The sequence below is a fragment of the Rhinopithecus roxellana genome, chromosome 15 (assembly GCF_007565055.1).
Source record: "Rhinopithecus roxellana isolate Shanxi Qingling chromosome 15, ASM756505v1, whole genome shotgun sequence".
NCBI lineage: Eukaryota > Metazoa > Chordata > Mammalia > Primates > Cercopithecidae > Rhinopithecus > Rhinopithecus roxellana.
In genome coordinates this window covers 89,477,143-89,499,865 of record NC_044563.1, presented here as the reverse complement: position 1 = coordinate 89,499,865, position 22,723 = coordinate 89,477,143, and the positions used below count along the sequence as shown (strand labels likewise).

General features: G+C 39.4%; 1 protein-coding gene across 1 annotated transcript in view; it reads right to left on the bottom strand.

Annotated features, from left to right (window-relative positions):
• Positions 1-22,723, bottom strand: part of SWAP70 (switching B cell complex subunit SWAP70) — an 85,848-nt gene that overhangs the window by 43,569 nt on the left and 19,556 nt on the right. Inside the window, exon 2 of the mRNA XM_010384826.2 lies at positions 12,793-12,933. Within this exon, the coding sequence (XP_010383128.1) occupies positions 12,793-12,933 (141 nt within the window). The remainder of the gene's footprint in view (positions 1-12,792; positions 12,934-22,723) is intronic.

Genomic DNA, 22,723 nt, shown 5'->3' with positions numbered 1-22,723 from the left:
TGCTTGAGACCAGGAGCTCGAGACCAATATGGGCAATATAGTGACATCTTATTTCTAAAAAAAAAGTTTTTTTTTTAATTAGCTGAGCATGTTGGCACGTGCCTGTAGCCCCAGCTACTCAGGAGACTGAGGCAGGAGGATCACTTGAGCCTGGGAGGTGGAGGCTGCAATAAAGGCAAGACTGTGCTGCTGCACTCCAGCCTGGGCGACAGAGTGAGACTCTGTCTGAGGAAGAAAAAAAAAATCCAGCCTGAGCAACATAGTGAGACTTCTGTCTCTAAAGAAAAACATTTTTTAATTAGTAGGGTATGGTGGTTTGTGCCTATAGTCCTAGCTTGTCAGGAGGCTGAGGTGGGAGTATCGTTTGAGCCCAGAAATTCACGGCTGTAGTGAGCTGTCATCGTGTCACTGTACAAATCCACACTCTAGTCTGGGTGACAAAGCGCAACTCTGTCTCAAATGCCAGCTCTTCCCACCATACCAAATTGCTTGTAGAACTCAGTAGGTGGAGGCCATCTATGGGATGAACGCCATCTATGCAGAACATTTCCAAGGCCACTACCACCAACTCTTATCCATCCACACCCCACAAAACACTAAGTGGAAGATATGCCACACAGGGGAAATGACATGTGCACAAAAGCTGATAACCTTGCTCTGAGAACAAGAAGTGATTCTATGTGGATTATGTGGTGAATCATAGGGTTCCTGAGGGGAAGTGGCTAGATACACAGCTGGAAAAGCAAACGTAAGACCAAATCACAAAGGGCTTCATAATTTTAAGAAATAGCCTGTAGGAAAACAGTTCAAGGATTTTAGAACAAAATACATAAAGAACTCCTACAATTCAATAACAGAAAAACAAATAAGCAAATTTTAAAATGGACAAAGAAATTATTCAACACGTCTCCAAAGACATACAAACGACCAACAAGCATATGCGAAGATGGTCAACATCACTTATGATCGGGGAAATGCAAATCAAAACACAATGTGATATCACCTCACACCTGTTAGAATGGTCACTATCAAAAAAACAGAAAATAACAAGTGTTATTGTTAGGATGTGGAGAAATCCAAACCCTTGCACACTGTTGGTGGGATTGTAACATGGTGCAGCTGCTATGGAAAGCAGTGTGGAAGTTCCTCAAAAAGTTAAAAATAGAACAACCATATGATCTAGCAACCCCACTTCTGGGTATATATCCAAAAGAATTGAAAACAGGACCTTAATGAGACATTTGCACACCTATACCCACTACAGCATAATTCACAATAGCCAAGATGTGGAAGCAAACTAAATATCCATCCAAGGATGAATAGATAAAGAAAATGTGATATACATTGGGTGCAGTGTACAATTCTTGGGAGACAGGTGCACCAAAATCTCAGAAGTTACCACTAAATAGCTTATCTATATAACAACAAAACCACCTGCTCCCCCAAAACTATTAAAAGTTTTAAAAAGTAAAAAAACAAAAAATAATTTTTAAAGAAAATGAGGGCCAGGCCCAGTGGCTCACGCCTGTAATCCCAACACTTTGGGAGGCCAAGATAGGTGGATCACTTGAAGTCAGGAGTTCGAGACCAGCCTGGCCAACATGGTGAAACCTCATCTCTACAAAAAATACAAAAATTAGCCGGGCACAGGTGGCAGGCACCTGTAATCCCAGCTACTTGAGAGGCTGAGGCAAGAGAGTCACTTGAACCCCAGAGGCGGGGGCTACAGTGAGCAAAGATTGCACCACTACTCTCCAGCCTGTACAACAGGGCGAGACTCTGTCTCAAAAAAAAAAAAAGAAGAAGAAGAAGAAGAAAAAGAAAATGTGTCATATACATACAATGGAGTATTATTCAGCCTTAAAAAAAGAAGGAAATCCTGTCATACATTGCAATAGGGAAGAACCCTGAGGACACCATGTTAAGTGAAATAAGCCAATCAAAAAAAGAAAAATACAGCATGATTCTACTTATAATAAAGTAATCAAACACACTTTAAAAAGATAGTAGAATGGTGATTGCCAGGACCAGGGGGAGAAGGAAAAAATGTGTTGTTCAAAAGGTATAGAGTTTCAGTTATGCAAGATAAAAAAAGTTCTAAAGATCTGTTGTACAACAATGTGCATACAATTAAAAATACTGTACTATACCGTTAAAACTGTTAAGAGGATAAATTTACATTATATATTCTTACCAGTTTTTTTAAAGTACAAAATCCATAGTTTTCATAGAAAATAGTGCATAAAGCATTAGTAATCAAGTGTTTTCACACAAGGTATAATGTCAAACAAAATAAGGAAATTCAATCTTGGGTTTCCAGAATTTCATATATCATAAATTATACCAAATGGTTTTCAAGGTTCTAAGTACAAGAATAAAGAAATATATGTGAAAGAATCTTGCTAAAGAAGAAAAACGCTTCCTTCCTGTAGGAGATAGGTAAAAATGAAGAAAAAAAAAGGAAAAAAAATGCTGCAAAGTATTTATTATTAAATTATATGATGTACTGACCATATACACAGCTGTAACAACAAAAAAATGAGTTCTTTATGTGTTAACGTGAAATATCACCAAGATATGACATGAAGGTACACAACACAAAGAATTATACAATGTCCAGTGAAAAACACAAGTCACAAAATACTATATAGAACATGATCCTATTTTTATGACTCCAGAGTAAAAATTAATCATACATTAAGATATACATATATGACAAAACTTTTTTCTAATGTGACAGGAAAATGCACATAAAATTCAGGATGGTGGCTTCCTCTTGGGAGGAGGCAGGGAAATGAAAAAAGAGAAGAGCAAAGAGGTTGAGGCAACAACATTAGTGATATGTTTCCCAAAATTAGTGGTAGGTTCACAGATGTTCATTTTATTATGCTTTATAATTTTCATATATCCTACAAATATTCTTTTATATATATCATAAAATAAATAAAAAGACAAAATGGGGGAAAAAAACAAGTGCTGATCAATGTATACAGATCACCAAGTGTACACAGATCACCAGTGTACACAGATCACCAAGTGCATACAGATCAAGCATTTGTGTACAAAGGGGAAAGAAAAGATCATCTTTGCTGTTTGTATAAAGTGTAGCAATGTCTGCATCAATATGTCTTTGAGCTGAACTGCAGCTCAAAACTCTTATTCTAGATCCTGTCTTTTACTGTGTATCTGTGGATATGCAAATATGTGTTACCTATCTACTACAGGTCAGTCAGCATCTGGTATGGGAGGAGTCCCACTTAAAATAAGACATATGTACTCTCTAAGGAGCTTCTAGGGCAGGGAGGAAGACAGACTAACAGTTACGTGCAAATGCTCCAATAAAGGGGAATACAGGGAACTCTAGCATCTAATTCAGCAGGGCACAGTGGTTCATGCCTGTAATCTCAGTGCTTTGGCAGGCCAAGGCAGGCAGATGACTTGAGGCCAGGAGTTCGAGACCAGCCTGGCCAACATGGTGAACCCCATCTCTACTAAAAATACAAATTACCCAGGCGTGGTAGCTCGCACCTGTAATCTCAGCTACTCGGGAGGCTGAGGCATGAGAATCACTTGAACCCGGGAAGTGGAGGTTGCAGTGAGCTGAGATCATACCACTGCACTCCAGCCTGGGCAACACAGAAAGACTGTCTCAAAGAAAAAAAAGAGAGAGAAGATGGAGGTTCTCTTTCCTTGCCTAATGCAGCCATGGCTCGTGGTCCCAAGAAGCATATGAAGCAGGTAGCAGCTCCAAAGCACTGGATGCTGGATAAATTGACCAGTGTGTTTGCACAGTGAGGTCATATATACACACAGTAAGGCCATAAATATATATATGATCTCTCTCTATATCAGTAAACAGAATTATGCCTGTTATTAAAATATTATAGAACATACTGGGAAATTAACAGAAATCCAGAATTTGGATAGGGATGATGGCCACACAACATAGTAAATACACTCACAACCATTTTACTGTACACTTTAAAATGGTAAGTTTTATGTTACGTGAATTGTACCTCAATGGTTTTATACTTTCATAAGACCATTTAAACCACAGCAAAAGTCCAAGAGCCAAGAAAATGGAGAAAGTAAAATGGTAGGTTCTTCTCATATAACTACATATATATTTCTAACCTCAAACTCTTTCCTGAGTCCCAGTTCTATATTTTATTACAACTCACATGAAATCATGAATTCTTTGAAATCAAAGGCCATTATCTTATTCAGCTTTGTATCCCCTCTGCCTGGTTTGCAGTATTAATTTGCTCATTCATTCATTCAAATCATTGTGTGTGTTTACGAGGTGTCAGTTACTCTGCTAAGAGCTGGATAACAGTGAACCAGTTCTTGCTGTCACAGAACTTATACTCTGGAGAGAGAATCAGATACCAAACAATACAGCAACAACCCAACCACTAGTAAGTGCTATAGAGGAAAAGCACAGGCTGCTGTGGGAAACACATTACAGGAGAGCTGGTTAGCTCTGGGAAGGGTGGGTGCTACCAGGAGAAACCTCCCTGAGGAAGTGACAATCAAGTCCAGAGCTAAAGGATGAACAAAAATTCGCTGCATTTGATGGGCAGAGTTGGCCTTACAACACAGGAAGCAGCATGTCTGAAGGTTCTGAGGCAGGAAGGGTCTTGGTAATCTGAGGTACGGAGAAAAGGCCAACATGGTTGCACTAAAGTGAACAACCCATATGTCCAAAAACTGATGAACTGAATGTGTAAACAAAACATGGTATATCCATAATGGAATGTTATTCAGCCATAAAAAGGAATGAAGTATTGTTACAGGATACAACACAGATGAACCTTGAAAACATTATGCTAAGTGAAAGAAACCAGATACAGAAGGCTGGCTATTGTATGATTCTACTAACATTGTATGCCCAGAATAGGCAAATACATATAGACAGAAAGTAGATTTGCACTTGCGTAGAGCTATAGGGGAGAGGAGGTGATTGCTAAGTGGGTATGAGATTTTGGGGGCAGCAGTGAGATGAAAATATTCTAAAATCAATTGTGGTAATGATTATAGTGAATGAACAAAAAAATCACTAACTGGTACATGTTAAATAGACTAATTGTATGGTATGTGATTTATATCTCAATAAAACCACTATTTTAAAAAACAATATATCTTTACAGCACATGACTCATATTGCTAGCCAAAGTATTCATCAGTATAAAGTCATTCATGTTTCTTAGCATGAAACCCCTTTATTTACTCAAAAGTTTATAGTCCTCTATAGTTTCACAAATGTAATGAAAATGTAGAGTCCAACTTGGTCATTGCACCAAATTAAAACTATGCAACTTTCAGTCAGGTGCAGTGGATCACACCCATAATCCCAGCACTCTGGGAGGACAAGGCAAGAGGATCACTTGAGCCCAGGAGTTCAAGACCAGCCTGGACAACATAGTGAGATCTCTACAAAAAAAAAAAAGTTAAAAATTAGCCAGGCATGGTGGTGCACACCTGTAATTCCAGCTACTCCCCAAGCTACTTGGGAGGCTAAGGTGGGAGGATCTCTCAAGACCAGCAGGGCAAGGTTGCAGTGAGCCACGATCATGTCGCTGCACTCCAGCCTGGGCAACAGAGCAAGACCTTATCTCAGAAAACAAAAAAACAAAACAAAATAAAGAAAATGCACACTATGTAACTTTCAAACAACAATGAACGAAAAAATAACACAGGCTAAAGGGCAATCAAAAAGAACCACACGAAAGCACAGGTTTGAGTGTTTAAGAACAGTACCACTTCCGATTAAATGACGTTGTTAGGCACACATTTGAAGTGCTTTCAGCGCTGACGGGATAGCCATTTAATTAACTGAAGAAACTTGAAACAACACTTTATACAAGAATTATAAGTGACATATGAACAATAAGAAAGTACACCAAGAGGAAAAGCATAAATGTTAGACTAGAAAAACAGAATGCAGAGGCAGCTAGGCTCTAGAGGATAGACATACTGAACTGAAATGTTTCTCTGTTTTTCTTTTGTGTATGTTTCCAAAAAAACAAAAACAAAAAGGCTTCTGTTGGAAAGCACCAGATTCCCCAACTGGAACTTGGCATACTGCCAATGTATTAATGATTTTAATCATATAGCCCAAACCAAGCCTTAATATGAGAATCAGAGAAAATAACTGATAAGATTTGGACTAGCAAGCCTAATCAGCCATTAAATCTCATGGAAGAATTAGACTGCCTTAAAAATATGCTGAAGGAAAACTAGTTTTTTACATACTTTATTGGTACTAACTAGAAGGTAGTAATATACCACTTTCTTCAATTATTCACTGTCACATAATTCAGCAATAGTGTCTCTCTGCCCCCCCCCAAAAAAAAAACAAAACCCACAAGTTTCTTTCTAGATGTTTAAAGAACATTCCTTTACTAAAAAAGGATTTTTTTTTTTTTTTTTTTTTTTACAGACAAGGTCTTACTTTGTTGTCCAGGCTGCTCTAGAACTCCTGGGCTCAGGTGATCCTCCTACCTCAGCTTCCCAAAGTGCTGAGATTATGGGCATAACCTACGACGCCCAGCCAAGAAGGAATTTAAAAATTTAACATTTGGGGCCAGGCGTGGTGGCTCACACCTATAATTCCAGCACTTTGGGAGGCTGAGGCGGGCGGATCACCTGAGGTCAGGAGTTCAAGACCAGCCTGGCCAACATGGTGAAACCCCGCCTCTACTAAAAATACAAAAACAAGCCGGACGTGCTGGCATGCGCCCGTAATCCCAGCTACTCAGGAGGCTAAGGCAGGAAAATCGCTTGAACTCAGGAGGCAGAGGTTGCAGCGAGCCAAGATCACGCCATCGCACTCCAGCCTGGGGAACAAGAGTGAGACTTCGTCTCAAAAAAACAAAAGTTAACATTTGGAAGGATAAAATACTTGGTAAAGGAATAACAGGTTAATCATTTGAGGTCTCAGGAAAGCTGAAAATTAATTCTATCGATGTAAAAGAACAAAGTAAATACAAAACCCAACCATAAAAATTACTTTTTGGGAAGTTTCAAAATAATTTAACTCTTGGTACCAACCTCCTCAGAATAACTCTCCCAGGCAAAGGCAGAAAACCCCTAAAACAACCTGGGAAAAAAAAAAACGAAAAAACTGACCAAAATGAATACCAAGGAACACCACACACTAAGACAAGAGAATCACCTTAAAACAACTTGAGACAGAACAGAAGAAAACTGGATGAAAGCTGAGCTACTTTGAGGTAATCAAAATGGCTTTTAAACAACTTTACCCCTTCCTGCCTTCGACCAAGACTTCCCCTATGTATCCAAATATTAGACACTCGAAAAAACTTAATTCCTAAAGGGAGTAATTAATCCTTCAATAGTCCAGTTAAAGAAACATTGGTGGTGAAGTTAAATAGCTTAGGTTCAAAAATCTACCTACCCCTTATTAGCTAGGCCACCTTAAGCCATTTCCTCCTTAGGTAATGGGGGATAATTCCAGTTCTGCCTCACAGAATTAACATAAGGATCAAATGAGACAGTATGTATACATGACAGTATACCTTGTGACTGTTTAATAACTATTTCATATTTTCTCTGCCTAACTGATTATAATCTCTAAGTTTTATGTTAACATTCTTCAGTCACTGTTGGCATTTCTTTTTTCAACCAAGTTTCAAACAAGGCACTAATCTTTGCTCAATTTAAACTCAAACCATGGAAACCTTGGCTACTTTACTTGAATTGCAGGACTGGCAAAATTCCACTCCAGGTGGCTAAGCAATAATAAACAAGGGCTCACTGTTTCATCACATCCTCATTCCCTCTGTGAATAAGTTTCTCTCCAAATTTAGTGGCTCATTTTGGACTTTCAAAATACTACTGTATTTCCTCCCCCAGTTATAAAACTTTTAAAACATTGAAATACTAAAACAAAGAACATTTTAAAACTAAATAAAATTCAGTAAGTTTAAAGAATGTCACACCAAGGAAAACAAAATGCAGTAGTAGGGTACAGCACTTCAAGATATTAAACCATGTTTCTCTATTCACTAGCCCAGCACACACAAATTCTAGCACTGAAATAAGAAAAACAAAATCAGGTTTCTAAGAATTTCCCAGTATGTTCTATAATATTTTAATAACAGACACAATTCTATTTACTGTCTATATCTAGAGACTATATATATATATATATATATATATATATATATGGCCTCACTGTGTCACCCAGGCTGCAGTGCAGTGGCACCATCACAACTCACTGTAACCTCGAACTCCTAGGCTCAACTGATCCTCCCACCTCAGTCTCTTGAGTAGTTATGACTACAGGCATGTGCCACCAAGCCTGGCTAATTTTTAAGATTTTTAATAGAGAGAGGATCTCACTATGTCACCCAGGATGGTCTTGAACTTCTGGGTTCACATGATGCTCCCACCTCAGCCTCCCAAAGCACTGGGATTACAGGCATGAGCCACTGTGCCCAACCAGTGTCTGTCATTAAACACACATACACACAGCAGATCATCAAATATTTGTGTTCTATAGTGTCTATCATTAAACACACATACACAAAACAGATCATCAAATACTTGTGTTCTATAGTTTTATTGTAAGTATATATGAAATATATTCAGCAAATATTTGACATATTAGACATACATATAATAAAACTATAGAACACAAATAAACTACCTGAGCAATACACAGAACAGCAACACAAAAAAGCATTATACTATAAAGTCCTGAGACTTTACACATCAATTTTGGTACAATTTAATTATTTTTTATTAAGATACAATTCACATACCATAAAATTCACCCTTTTAAAGTATACAATTCAGTGGTTTTCAATATATTCATAAGGCTTTATCACTGGTTAATTCTAGAATATTTTCATCATCCCAAAAAGAAACCCAAGACCATTAATAATCACTCACCATTCCTATCTCCCCCTCACCCCAAGAAACCTCTAATCTACTTTGTATCTCTATTTACTCGCCTATTTTGGACATTTCATATAAATAGAATCATACCATATGATGCTTTTGTGGATTTAATGAAATCTTACCTTTCATTATCATGTGGTTTTTATTCCTTCTTTTTTTCCTAATTAAAGCATGATCATGTACCACATGATAACTATAGTTAATAACAATGTATTAAACACCTAAAAATTGCTGAGAGTAGATTTTAAATATTCTCACCACAAATAAGGATATGAAGTAATGCACATTACCTAGTTTCACTTTACCATTCCACAATGTATACACATTGCAAAGCATCATGTTGTATCCCATAAATATATTTTTTTGGTCAATTAAAAAAATAAACACTAAGAAGAGAAAAAAGCACGATCACGGCAATGTTATCATCTCTGCAAGGGAAATTCTTCAAAAACATGCATTGAGGTTGGGCACAATGGCTCACATCTGTAATCCCAACACTTTGGAATGCTGAAGCAGGCAGATCACCTGAGGTCAGGCGTTGGAGGCTAGCCTGGCCAACATGGTGAAACTCCATCTTTACTAAAAATACAAAAATTAGCCCGGTGTGGTGGCACATGCCTGTAGTCCCAGCTACTCAGGAGGCTGAGGAAGGAGAATGGCTTGAGCCCGGGAGGCAGATGACACAGTGAGCCAAGATTATGTCAGTGCACTCCACACTGCAGCCTGGGGGGACAAAGAGAGACTCCGTCTCAAAAAACAAACAAACAAACAAAAAACAGGGCAGGCACAGTGGTTCACGCCTGTAATCCCAGAACTTTGGGAGGCCAGTGCGGGCAGATCACCTGAGGTCAGGAGTTTAAGACCAGCCTGGCCAACATGGTAAAACCCCATCTCTACAAAAAAAAGCAAAACTTAGCCGGGCATGGTGGCACGCACCTATATAATCCCAGCTACTGGGGAGGCTGAGGCAAGAGAATCACTTGAACCCAGGAGGTGGAGGATGCAGTGAGCTGAGATCATGCCACTGTACTCCAGCCTGGGTGACAGAGCGAGACCTGGTCTCAAAAACAAACAAACAAAAAACATGTATTGGCCAGGCATGATGGCTCACATCTGTAAGTCCAGTACTGTGGTAAGCCCAGGTGGGAGGACTGCATGAGGGCAGGAGTTCAGACCAGTCTGGGCAACATAATGAGATCCCGTCTCTATAAAAAATGTTACAACTTAGCCAGGTGTGGTGGCACGCAGCTGTAGTCCTTACTACTCAAGAGGCTGAGGCAAGAGGACTACTTTATTTAGCACAGGAGTTCAAGGTTGCAGGAAGCTGTGACGGCATTACTGCACTCCAGCCTACCCGACAGAGCAAGACACTGTCTCAAAAAAACAAAAAACATGTATAACACATGAAATACACACACACATATACACAGGCATGCATACACATAAAGAAAGATCAGGAAATTGTATTGTGAGGCTGATATGGAATAACAGATACAGATAAAAAGATTACCACACAGATGAACATTGTAATTTTTAGAATCTTTGCTGCAAAATTCTTGAAAAATATTTGTTGGTTTCTAAAAAGAATCCTGGCTGGGCACAGTGGCTCATGCCTGTAATCCCAGCACTTTGGGAGGCTGAGGTGGGAGGAACACCTGAGGTCAGGAGTTCAAGACCAATCTGGTCAACATGATGAAACCCCGTCTCTACTAAAAATACAAAAAATACATGGGCGTGGTGGTGTGTGCCTGTAATCCCAGCTACTCAGGAGGCTAAGGCAGGAGAATCGCTTCAGCCCGGGAGGCAGAGGCTGCAGTGAGCAGAGATCGTGGCACTGCACTCCAGCCGGGGCAACAAGAGCGAAAAAAAAGAAAAAAAAAGAATCCTGACCAACATTTTGGCATTTTCCAAACTATTAAATTATTATTATAAATGTTAATTACTATACTTCACTATTATAAAAAGACATTAAACTGTTTTAAAATTATATAAAAACAATAAAAAATCTGAAGCCACAGAAAAACATGTATATAGTTGTGTATTTAGGTTTGATGCAAAAATTGAGTTTTTAAAAATTTTTTAATGTTTTATTTGTATTTTTACTATGTTGCTCAGGCTAGTCTTGAACTCCTGACCTCAAACAATCCTCTCACCTCAGCCTCCCAAAACGCTGGTATTACAGATGTAAGCCATTGTACCCAGCTGCAAGTATTTTACTTTTAATTCGAAAGTATTATCATTATCATTTTTTTGAAAGGCATTACTGAAATATACTTGTTACAGAGAATGGCCTGAGCAAAAAATAATAAAAATAAATATGAATTTAAAAATTAGAAGTATATAAAGACCCCTCAAAAAAAAAAAAAATTGCCAGTACATACGAAACCAGATTGTTTTCGTCTTAAAAAAAAAAACAGATACATGTGCAGTACGTGCAGGTTTGTTGCATAGGTATATATGTGCCATGGTGGTTTGTCACACCTATTGACCTATCCTCTAAGTTCCCTCCCCTTGTCCCCCAAACCTCAACAGGTCCTGGTGTGTGTTGTTCCCCTTCCTGTATCCATATGTTCTCATTGTTCACCTCCCACTTATGAGTGAGAACACATGGTGTTTGGTTTTCTGTTACTGGGTTACTTTGCTAAGGATGATGGATGGCTTCCAGCTTCATCCATGTCCCTGCAATGGACATGATCTCATTCTTCTTTACGGCAGCATAGTATTCTGTGGCATATATGTACCACATTTTCTTTATCCAGGCTGTCATTGATAGGCATTTGGGTTGGTTCCACGTCTTTGCTATTGTAAATAGTGCTACAATAAACATACGTGTGCATGTATCTTTTTTTTTTTTCTGAGACGGAGTTTCGCTCTTGTTGTCCAGGCTGGAATGCAATGGCGTGATCTCGACTCACTGCAACCTCCGCCTCCCAGGTTCAAGCGATTCTCCTGTCTCAGCCTCCCAAGTAGCTGGGATTACAGGAGCGTGCCACCACACGTGGGTAATTTTTGTATTTTTAGTAGCAACGGGGTTGCATCGTATTGGTCGGGTTGGTCTCGAACTCCTAACCTCTGGTGATCCGCCCACCTCAGCCTCCCAAAGTGCTGGGATTACAGGTGTGAGCCACCCTGCCCAGCCATGAATGTATCTTTATAGTAGAATGATTTCTATTCCTTTGGGTATATACCCAGTAATGCGATTGCTGGGTCAAATGGTATTTCTGGTTCTAGATACTTGAGGAATTGCCACACTGCCTTCCACAATGGCTGAACTAATCTACATTCCCACCAACAGTGTAAACGCGTTCCTATTTCTCCACAGCCTCACCAGTATCTATTGTTTCCTGGCTTTCTAATAATCACCATTCTGACTGGCGTGAGATAGTAACTCATTGTGGTTTTGATTTGTTTTTCTCTGATGATCAGTGATGTTGAGCTTTTTTTTCATACATTTGTTGGCTGTGTAAGTGTCTTCTTTTGAGAAGTGTCTGTTCATATCCTTTGCCCACTTTTTGATAGAGTTTTCTCTTGTAAATTTGTTTAAGTTCCTTGCAAATTCTGGATATTAGACCTGATTTTTTTAAAGCGCCCTGAGAGAGAACAGGTACAGATTAACACAAAACACAGTTCTTAATTTCAAAGAATGAACCAAGTTGGAAAAACATTAAACCAAGTTTAGAAGACAGTGGAGGAGAGGGAAGAATAAGAAGCACTGTCAGTCTCTCATTCTTTCTTCCTTTCTGATTTATCTAGTGATTCTTTGTACCTCAACTCCTTAGTGAACTCACCAACAGGGGGCTTTGGGGCCCACTTGAAACATGCAAACCAAACAATGCTGCACCCAAAAAAATGTTAGAATCATACCTTTTCCAAAATGAACCTATTTAAATAAGGCATGTAGCCCTGGTTGGACACTGGCCCCTCATCATCATCCCTGAAGTGCTCTTCAAGGGCAACCGGGTCATGAGGAACCTTCAGCACCGTGCACAAGTTATGGGAAAGGACCTGCAAGGGAAAAGAAAATTGTTTAAAGACTCCCACTAACCAGCACATGACACCTTCACCGTGAACACAACACGCTGCTCCCTGTCCTGGATAGAGAAAGATGGAAAATAAACTAGCAAAAACAGGGTGAGGGCTGCTCAGCTGCCAGCCCCTACTTGTCACCTGTTACTCTTTCTCATTCCTTCCCAGGTTTGGTTCACTTAGAACTAGTCTCTCCTACAACATAATACTCCTGTGGTCTTTTGCTAATTTATCCACATCAGAAAGAAAAGCGGGGGGAGAAGTGTAAGAGAATGCGTTCAAAATTAAACTTTTTGCCAAGTAGAGCACAGTCAGCCAATTAGAGCTGTTCCGAGAAAGAACCTGGTATTGGGATGGCAGCCAGGGGTTCTGGACAAGGAGGCTGACCTAGGCAAGTCACAACCTCTCCAGACTTTAGTTTTCTCATTTATTCAATATAAAGGGGCCAAATTAATAACCAAATATTAATTAGGAATCTCTAAGTATCTAAATATTTCTAAAATTCTATGACTAGGCTAAGTTTCAGCATGAGTATAAAAGAATATTAATATAAAAAGAGAAAAAAATCCAGGGCCTGGATTAAAAATAAGAAAAAATTAAATAGCAAAAATTGGAGTCACTAACATGGTTAAAAATACTTTATAGAAAACTTGCATTCCATAGCATAAATATATATAAAGGGCTACTGGTCTTGCAATAACCTAAGTTCACACTTCAATGTCCAGATACAGTAGTTAAATTAGCAGTCTGGGCTACCTTAGTATTAACCTTGTTTTACATTAAATGAAAATTTTAAAACAGAACTTAAGTCCCTTCCATTTCATTTGTGCTTTCTGAACAGGTCAAATTATATAGCTAAGGCTGTACTTTCTTCAACAGAGAATCTTCCTAGTTGAACCCCAGGTAAAAACATTCCTTATTTTTCTCAGCCCTAAACATTTAACCTTAAGGAGCCACATTCATATCAATAAATACTTTTATTTGCATTAAGCGAGTCCCTTTTTCTGCATACACATATTTCAGTTAGGAGTTTTTTTAAGATTAAAAATTTTTAATCTATAAAATAATTTGCATATCTTCTTTCTAAATTTGTTTTGTTTCTCAAAGCTTCATTTATGTGGAGATCCTTTTCTACACGCTCTACTGGTTTTAAGGAAGTAAGTTAAGGAAGTAAATTCACAAATGATTATAAATGCAGTAATGAAGACTTTTATGAGCCTCTACAAAGCAGGCTGTGTTTCTCAAGCAAACCCTGTGTTTGCCAGTAAAGCACATGAAAAGACTACGGTGGAGCTTTTATTGGAGAATCTTGCACCACAGTCAGCAAAATTTTAAATAGATATTTAATTTCTACTAGCCTAGTAAATCCTACATACTAAAGATCAATTTCAACAATATAAAGTGCTTAAAAACTGTAAAATGCTATGGAAACACAAGTATTAAAGAAATGAAATGCACATTACTCAGATCAGGTTCAAATGTGATTCAAATTTTAAAATCATTTGGAACTCTACCCAAGTTAACAATTCCCAACTACTGGTTAAATTACGGTATATCCATGAAACATAAAAACCATGAGAAAGCTTGCTATGTACTGATATGAAAAGATCTCCAACATAAATTAAGTGAAAAAAACAAGGTACCTAAGAATATGTATGTCATCTTTTGTATGAAAGAAAAGGGAGGAAGAAAAGAAATTCTGGAGAGATATATAAGAAACTAGTAACTGTGAAGGGAAGACAGGTTTGATGAGACCAAGGTTAGAAAAAGACTTCACTGCGCCTCTTCTTTATATTAAGTTTTTTTAAAAAATTAACCTACTCAAAAATGTACTACATATTTTAAAAATTAAATATACATATATATATATATATAAAGTGGCCAGCCTAAGATCACATAGATCAATCTATTTATCTCCATAGCCTATGCTTTTTCTTCTACATTAACCTGCTGACTAGAGATGAGGTGTAAAAGGAATACATATTCCACAGCAATGTACCATGACTAATGGATGAGTGAGCTGTAACGGCAATAAATGAGATCAGAAAAGGAGAAACAGTATGTGTTACAGTGACTTCACAGAGGAAGTGAAATGTAACTTATTGCTTACAGGATAAATAAGGATAGTTTTAGGACAGGAATAGAGGCAAATAGAAAAATTTCCAGATAGGGGAATAACATGATAAAAGTAGTTGATTTTAAAATCCAAAGCACTCAGGAAACAAAAAACACCATCTCCTCCATACCCACCCCGTTCTCTACCTTTGGGTTTCATAGATCGTCTAAGTAAAGTCCTGGCTTTAGATGCCTTGGATGTCATATTGTCATCCTCATCTTATAAATGGTGACTACAGACTCACAGATATTAAATTTGTTTTTCTTGACTAAAGTTACCGAGAACTGAGACTAGAACTCGGGTTTTGTAATCTCTGGTCCAGCACTCTCCAGTAATAAGAAACATTATGTCGGCCGGGCGCGGTGGCTCAAGCCTGTAATCCCAGCACTTTGGGAGGCCGAGACGGGCGGATCACGAGGTCAGGAGATCGAGACCATCCTGGCTAACACGGTGAAACCCCGTCTCTACTAAAGAAATACAAAAACTTAGCCGGGCGATGTGGCGGGCGCCTGTAGTCCCAGCTACTTGGGAGGCTGAGGCGAGAGAATGGCGTAAACCCAGGAGGAGGAACTTGCAGTGAGCTGAGATCCGGCCACTGCACTCCAGCCTGGGAGACAGAGCAAGACTCCGTCTCAAAAAAAAAAAAAAAAAAAAAAAAAAAAAGAAACATTATGTCTTCAGTTCTCTAAAGTCAAAAGTGCTCTTTGTACATATAGACACTTAGTTTGATTAAATGATCCCACTGAAGAAGATACAGATTTGAACTTGAGATTTCAGCCTTGGACAATTAAACAGCACTCCTGTTAAACACACGGATGGCTAAATTCAGTGATAATTTTCTTAACCATATTTACTTAGTTAAGCAAACTGTGAGGAAGGCTGCACTTATACAAGGCACCTAGAAGGGACCTGAACTCCAATGTCTCTGCATCCTCACTATCAAATGAGGAGTTGGACTTGTTTGTAAAACCCTTAACTATCAACCCAAACTCATTTCATAATTTAGATAAGAAGTCCAGCTTTGTGACAGCTTTTTCACCATTAGTAAGGTCTATTAAAGGGAAGTCTTCTTCAAAAAACATAACAGGCTGGGCGTGGTGGCTCACGCCAATAATCTTAGCCCTTTGAGGGGCTGAAACAAGTGGATAGCTACAGCCCAGAAGTTCAATACCAACCTGGACGACATGGCAAAACCCCATCTCCACAAAAAGTACAAAAGCTAGCTGGATGTGGTGGCATGTGCCCGTAGTCCCAGCCACCTGGGAGGCTGAGATGGGAGGCTGAGGTGGGAGGATCACCTGAGCCTAGGGAGCTTGAGGCTGCATTGAGCTGTGATCATGCCACTGCACTCCAGCCTCGGTGACAGAGGGGGTCCCATCTCGAAAATTAATTTATTATAATATATATGTATATATAAAACAACCAACTGAATGAAGCAACAATGAAACAGTATTTCTAAAAGAGGAAAAACTTGTGTACTATCTTTAAAACTTTTCATCAGCAACCTTTCTTTAAAGCTTAGACAGTATCTCAAGTATTTTTTTCTTTTTTAAGATTTATTTTGATTTTTTAAAAATAGAGATGGGGTCTCACTTGTGTGCCCCGGCTGGTCTCAAACTCCTAGGCTCAAGTGATCCTCCCACCTCAGCCTCCCAAAGTGCCAGGATTATACACATGAGCCACCATGCCCAGTCTCAACAAGGTTTTTTGTTTGTTTCTTGTTTTGAGGCAGAGTCTCGCTCTGTCGCCCAGACTGGAGTGCAATGGCATGATCTCAGCAACCTCTGCCTCCCAGGTTCAAGCAATCTTCCCACCTCAGTCACCCAAGTAGCGGAATTACAAGCACCTGCCGCCACACCCAGCTAATTTTTGTATTTTTAGTAGAGACAGAGTTTCACCATGTTGGCCAGACTGGTCTCAAACTCCTGACCTCAAGTGATCCACCCACCTTGGACTGACAAAGTGCTGGGATTAAAGGCGTGAACCAGTATACCTGGCCAAGGTTTTCTTTTTATAAAAATAAAATATACAAGAAATAAAATTTTTGATGGCCGAAATATAAACTAGTAAAAAGAAGTAAAAGCTCCTCCATAAACTCATACAGCAATTTATGCTTTTTCAAGTAGACTCATACCATCTATTAATCTGTTTTAGCCTCTCCACCGGGAGAGTAGATATTATTGCTATTTTACAGATGAAGAGGTTGAGTCAGAGATTAGGAGATGTGTCCCAAATCACAGAGTTTTATGTGTAGTGAAACTGGGATTAGACCCAAGTCTCCCACTCTGGTGTCCTTTCCATGCTTTGCCACCTTCCCTCTGTTTCTGGAAAAACAGATAGCCCTGCCAATACAAAGATGAACGTGCCTGCGAGTTGTTTCTAAATTTCAGTGATGTGCTGGTGCTACCCTAGCCCCACCCCATCAGCCCCACAGGACCCAACAGAGATGACTGGCACTATTCAGCAGGGCCAAGTCAGTGCCAGTGGCAAGGAAGTACATGGACCTAGAAGTCTGGGATCATTCTCTCTCTGGGAGCCCTCATCTCCCAGCACCCTATCCCTCTGGGGGAAACCGCATTAAGAGGCACTAACCCCTTCTCCAGATGAGAAAGCTGAAAAGCAAATTAAGACAAAAGAATGAGAAAGAGGACTACAAGTTCTTGATTTGTAAAAGGACTGCCCCAGATCACTCTAATCAGGGTGTTTGCAAGTTTCTTGAAAAAGCTGAATTTATCCCACTTCAAATGCCTGCTCCTCCAAAGGCCATTCTTTCAGCACGCACATAATTGCTAAGCAGCTTTGCTCTCATTCTGCTAATTTGAAGAATAAACTATTGTTACCACAATAACAGATCCATATCCATGCCAGAAACTCATGTCTCCAGTTCCCTCATAGCTGTCTGCAGTTGCCTCTGCAGGGCCTCTGCTGACAAGATGACTAATTAACTGCATGAGCCCTGCTCCTGTGGTCTGTTCCTGTTCAGTGGTTTGCTTGCCATTTACCCTTTTTGAGCATTTTGCTCCAGCCATCATGAAAATAAAATCAAGGATGGTCAACAGTGTTTTAACACACGAGTAAGTAGTGTTCACCATCCTTTCTCCAAAGACGTAGAGATTCTAAAAAGTTATTTAAAATGTGCCGCCCAGTAACACAGTTTCCCTTTACAGGATGTACATAATGGGCAAGATTCAACACTGAAAAAAAGGGGAGCGGGTGGATTTCTATTCCAAAAGACTTATCTGAACTGACACAATTATAGACTTATAACTCATAATGAGCAATCTTTTTTTAAAACATTAAAATTCCTGTCTGATTTATAAAATTTCAAGCTAATAGCAAATTACCAGAAAATTCTTCCTAACAATGGACCAGCATGACCAATTTCCTACCACAACTATGCCCTGCCTTAAGAGCATTGTCTACTCTAAGTCCTGCCCATTACCGCATGGACTCATTTTCCCCTTCCAAACATCTTTTCATCCTGCTTGTCACTGTTTAAGTCTTGCTTATTTTCTCTTATCTTTAATCTATTCAGCCTTAAAAATCTCAGTCACTGTTCACATTGCTCTCGATACCTAAGTGCAATCAATTACCATCCTAGACACTTAAACCAAATCTTCAAGTACCACTAACATCACATTTTCCCCTGCCTAAAAATCATCAGAAGACTACAAAAGTAAAAGCTAAGGAAATATGTGAGTTCTATATTTAAGTCACTCCACAAGCCAGCCCACTTCACCTTCCTTATTTCTTCCCACCCCTCTGCACGAATCATACAAATACAGCCAAATAAGCTTACTAACTGCATCCCAGGCAAACCCTGTACCGCACCGCTTTCTCCCCTGGGCCCTTGCTCAATTTACCCCCGCCTCCTTTCCTACCTAACAAAAATGCCATCTCTTTCTGAAGCCTTCATCACCCAAACCAAGATGATCTTTCTTCACTCTGTTTCCCAAAAAGTACCTCTTGTGGTAACTACCACACATGATTTTTCTCTCCTGTAAGACTGTACATTTCTGAAAGGCCCATATCTTACACAACACTGCATGCCCAAAGCACCTAGCATGCTGCCCAGAATCCAGAAGACTTTCAATAACTGCTAAGTGAATTCTTTCTAAAAATTATCTTAACATTAAAGCCATGATACTTTACTATAAACAATAATCTTTTTTTTTTTTTTTTTTTTTGAGATGGAGTCTCGCTCTTTCGCCCAAGCTGGAGTGCAGTGGCACTATCTAGGCTCACTGCAAGCTCTGCCTCCTGGGTTCACGCCATTCTCCTGACTCAGCCTCCCGAGTAGCTGGGATTATAGGCGCCTGCCACTGCACCTGGCTAATTTTTGTATTTTTAGTAGAGACGGGGTTTCACCGTGTTAGCCAGGATGGTCTCGATCTCCCGACCTCATGATCCACCCGCGTCAGCCTCCCAAAGCGCTGGGATTACAGGTGTTAGCCACTGCACCCGGCCAACAATAATCTTAGAAAATATACTATCTCTATCTCCTCACTTCACAGATAAAAAGACTGTGGCCTGAGACGTGGCCTAAGTCACACAATAATTAGCAACAAAGTAGGGACTAGAACTCAAATCTCTTAACTATCTATCACACAGTGATGCCCTGTGCTGGAAACATTTCCCTTCTGCCTAGTCACATCCTTCAAGATTGGGTCATTCATAAACTCTAGGAAATGTTCATGGATTACCACCCTGCCCCATGAACTCCCATTCAGCATTTAACTGTTCTGTTTCAGATACTAATGGTATCTCATCTAACTGTAGATCAATAAGAGAGGAAACAAATATTTTCCTTCTACATCCTTCAGTGACTAGCATAGGGCTAAGGGAAGATTCAGTAAGAACAGAACACTTACAGACAGATTAAGGAAAAGTAACTCAAAGTCATCTGTTGGAATGCTGTCCACAGAATATATGCCACTGATGTCATACAGTGGAACTGGATTACACTCTAACTGAACTGAACCACCTTTTTAAATTTATTTTGGATAACTTACCAACTTACCCCTCTTCAGAAATGAAACAGAAAATACCGGTAAATTTGACCACATAAAAATGCTTACATTTTCTTTTAAAAAGAAGAAACCATAAACAAACAAGGCAAATAGCTCCAATATTCAAATCATTCTTGTGGGCATGAATAGAAAATTCACAAAAGAAACTAATCACTAATAAAAGAGGATACCTTTCAAGTTGAGGTGGAACTCCGGGGACCTTTAACTTCTAGACTGAATGGCTAAGGCGCTGTAATGCTGTTCGCTGTGTATTATATTTGGTATAACTTTTTTTACTGTTTCTCTACTAAGAACTCCTTTAAATGTGGTTTGTTATTGTGATACCTTTTACAAGGAAACTATACTTGAACAGTTCCAAACTGTACATACTGTATGAAGCTGTATGAAGCTTGTCCTCTGAATGGGTTGCTTGTTTCTACATGGAATTTCATAGCTTGCAGTATCATGTAACTAAAGATTAAACCCCACCTTTTACTTCAAAAATAGGCAAATAAAATATAGGAAAAGATGCTTTATCGTGCTAGTAATCAAAAGAATGCACATTAAAAGAGCCTAAGTAATAACTTTTGGCCTAAGTAATAATACCTGGTGTTTGAGGAGCTATAAGGGAGTAAAGACTACCAATATCCAACACTGCAGAAGGTACAGAGCAGGTTTTCTCAACCTCAGTACTACTGACATTTTGGGCTGAATAATTATTTGTTTGGGGGACAGGGCAGATAACCTATGCATTGTACAATGTATAGCAGTATCCTGGGTTAAAAACATTTAAAACATCTCAAATACCTGTGAATAGGAAATGGTTAAATAAAGAATGATGCATCAACACAATGAAATAGTTCACAGTCATTATAAAGGATGGTGTCTGTTATCTACATGCATTGATACAGAAAGATGACCCTAACACAATGCTTAAGAAAAGAGACTACAGGCCCGGCACTGTGGCTCACACCTGAAATCCCAGCACTTAACGGAGGTCAAGGGAGGAGGATCACTTGAGCCCAGGAGTTCAAGACCAGCCTGGGCAACAAAGTAAGACCCTGTCTCTACAAAAAATACAAAAGTTAGCTGAAGCGGGTAGTGTGCGCCTGTGGTCCCAGCTACTAGGGAGGCTGAGGTAGGAGAATCAAATGAGGCCAGGAGGTTGAGGCTGCAGTGAGCCGTGATAGCACCACTGTACTCCAGCCCTGGCAACCGAGCGAGAACCTGTCTCCAAAAAAAATATAAATAAATAAATAAATAAATAAGAAAGAAAAGAGGATATGAAAGGACACAGAATATGACCCTATTTACACAAAAGGACATATATGTCTATGTATTTACACATGTGTATATGCATGTGTGTGCATGACAGAAGAAGGGAGAAAGAGAGATATATAAGAAAGATATTCACTGAAAAGTTAATTGCATCTGCCTTTGGTGGTAGAATTTGAGTGTTTTACCTTTGACTCTGTACTTTAATACATTGAGTATTCTATGTATTACCTTTTAATCAGAAAATGAAGCTTTTATATTTTAATATTTTATATATTTTAAATAGAAAATTTAAAAATTAAGTAGGGCTGAGGGCTTGCTATGGTCTGAATGTGTCCCCCAAAATTCGTATGTTGAAACTTAATCTCCAATGTGTCAGTATTAAGAGGTGAGGCCTGGCCGGGAGCGGTGGCTCATGCCTGTAATCCCAGCACTTTGGGAAGCCAAGGTGGGCGGATCACGAGGTCAGGAGATCAAGGCCATCCTGGCCAACATGGTGAAACCCTATCTCTACTAAAAATACAAAACTTAGCCAGGCGTGGTAGTGTGTGCCTGTAGTCCCAGCTACTTGGGAGGCTGAGACAGGAGAATCGCTTGAACCAGGGAGTCGGAGGTCGCAGTGAGCCGAGATCACGCCACTGCACTCCAGCCTGGTGACAGAGCGAGATTCCATCTCAAAATAAAAAAGAGGTGAAGCCTTTATGTGCTGATTAAGTCAAGAGAGCAGAACTCTCACAAATGGGATCAATGACCTTATAAAAGAGGTTGAAAGGAGGGAGTTCCCTAGTCTCTTTTGCCCTTCTGCCACATGAGGATACAGCAATAAGGAACCATCTTGAAAGCAGACAGCAAGCCATCACCAGACACACTCAATCTGCCAGCATCTTGATCCTGGTCTTTCCAGTATCCAGAACTGTGATAAATAAATTTATATTATTTATAAATTACCTAGTCTGTGGTATTTTGCTGCAGTATCAGGAATAAGTGAAAACAGGGCTCCTGCCAGAAAACACCAGTAAAATTAGAAAATGAAAAGATCATTGTAGAACTATGAAGTTGATAAAATTAACTCATGTGAGTCATCCACAAAGCAGGCTTTCCCATGCCTCTTTAAAAAGCCACCCTATGGAGGTTGCAGCAGGCCAAGATGGTGCTACTGCACTCCAGCCTGGGCACAGAGCGAGACTCCATCCCAAAAAAAAAAAAAAAAGTCACCCTAATGGGCAACAAAGTCCCCCAATTTGGGACAGCCTCCTGAGAGTCCAGCTCCTTAATAAAATACTGCACAAATGTCTTTTAAGAAGGTAAACCATTTGTGAGAAGATTTAACTCCAGTAAGCTTCTTTATCTTTCTCACTACTCTGTAAGT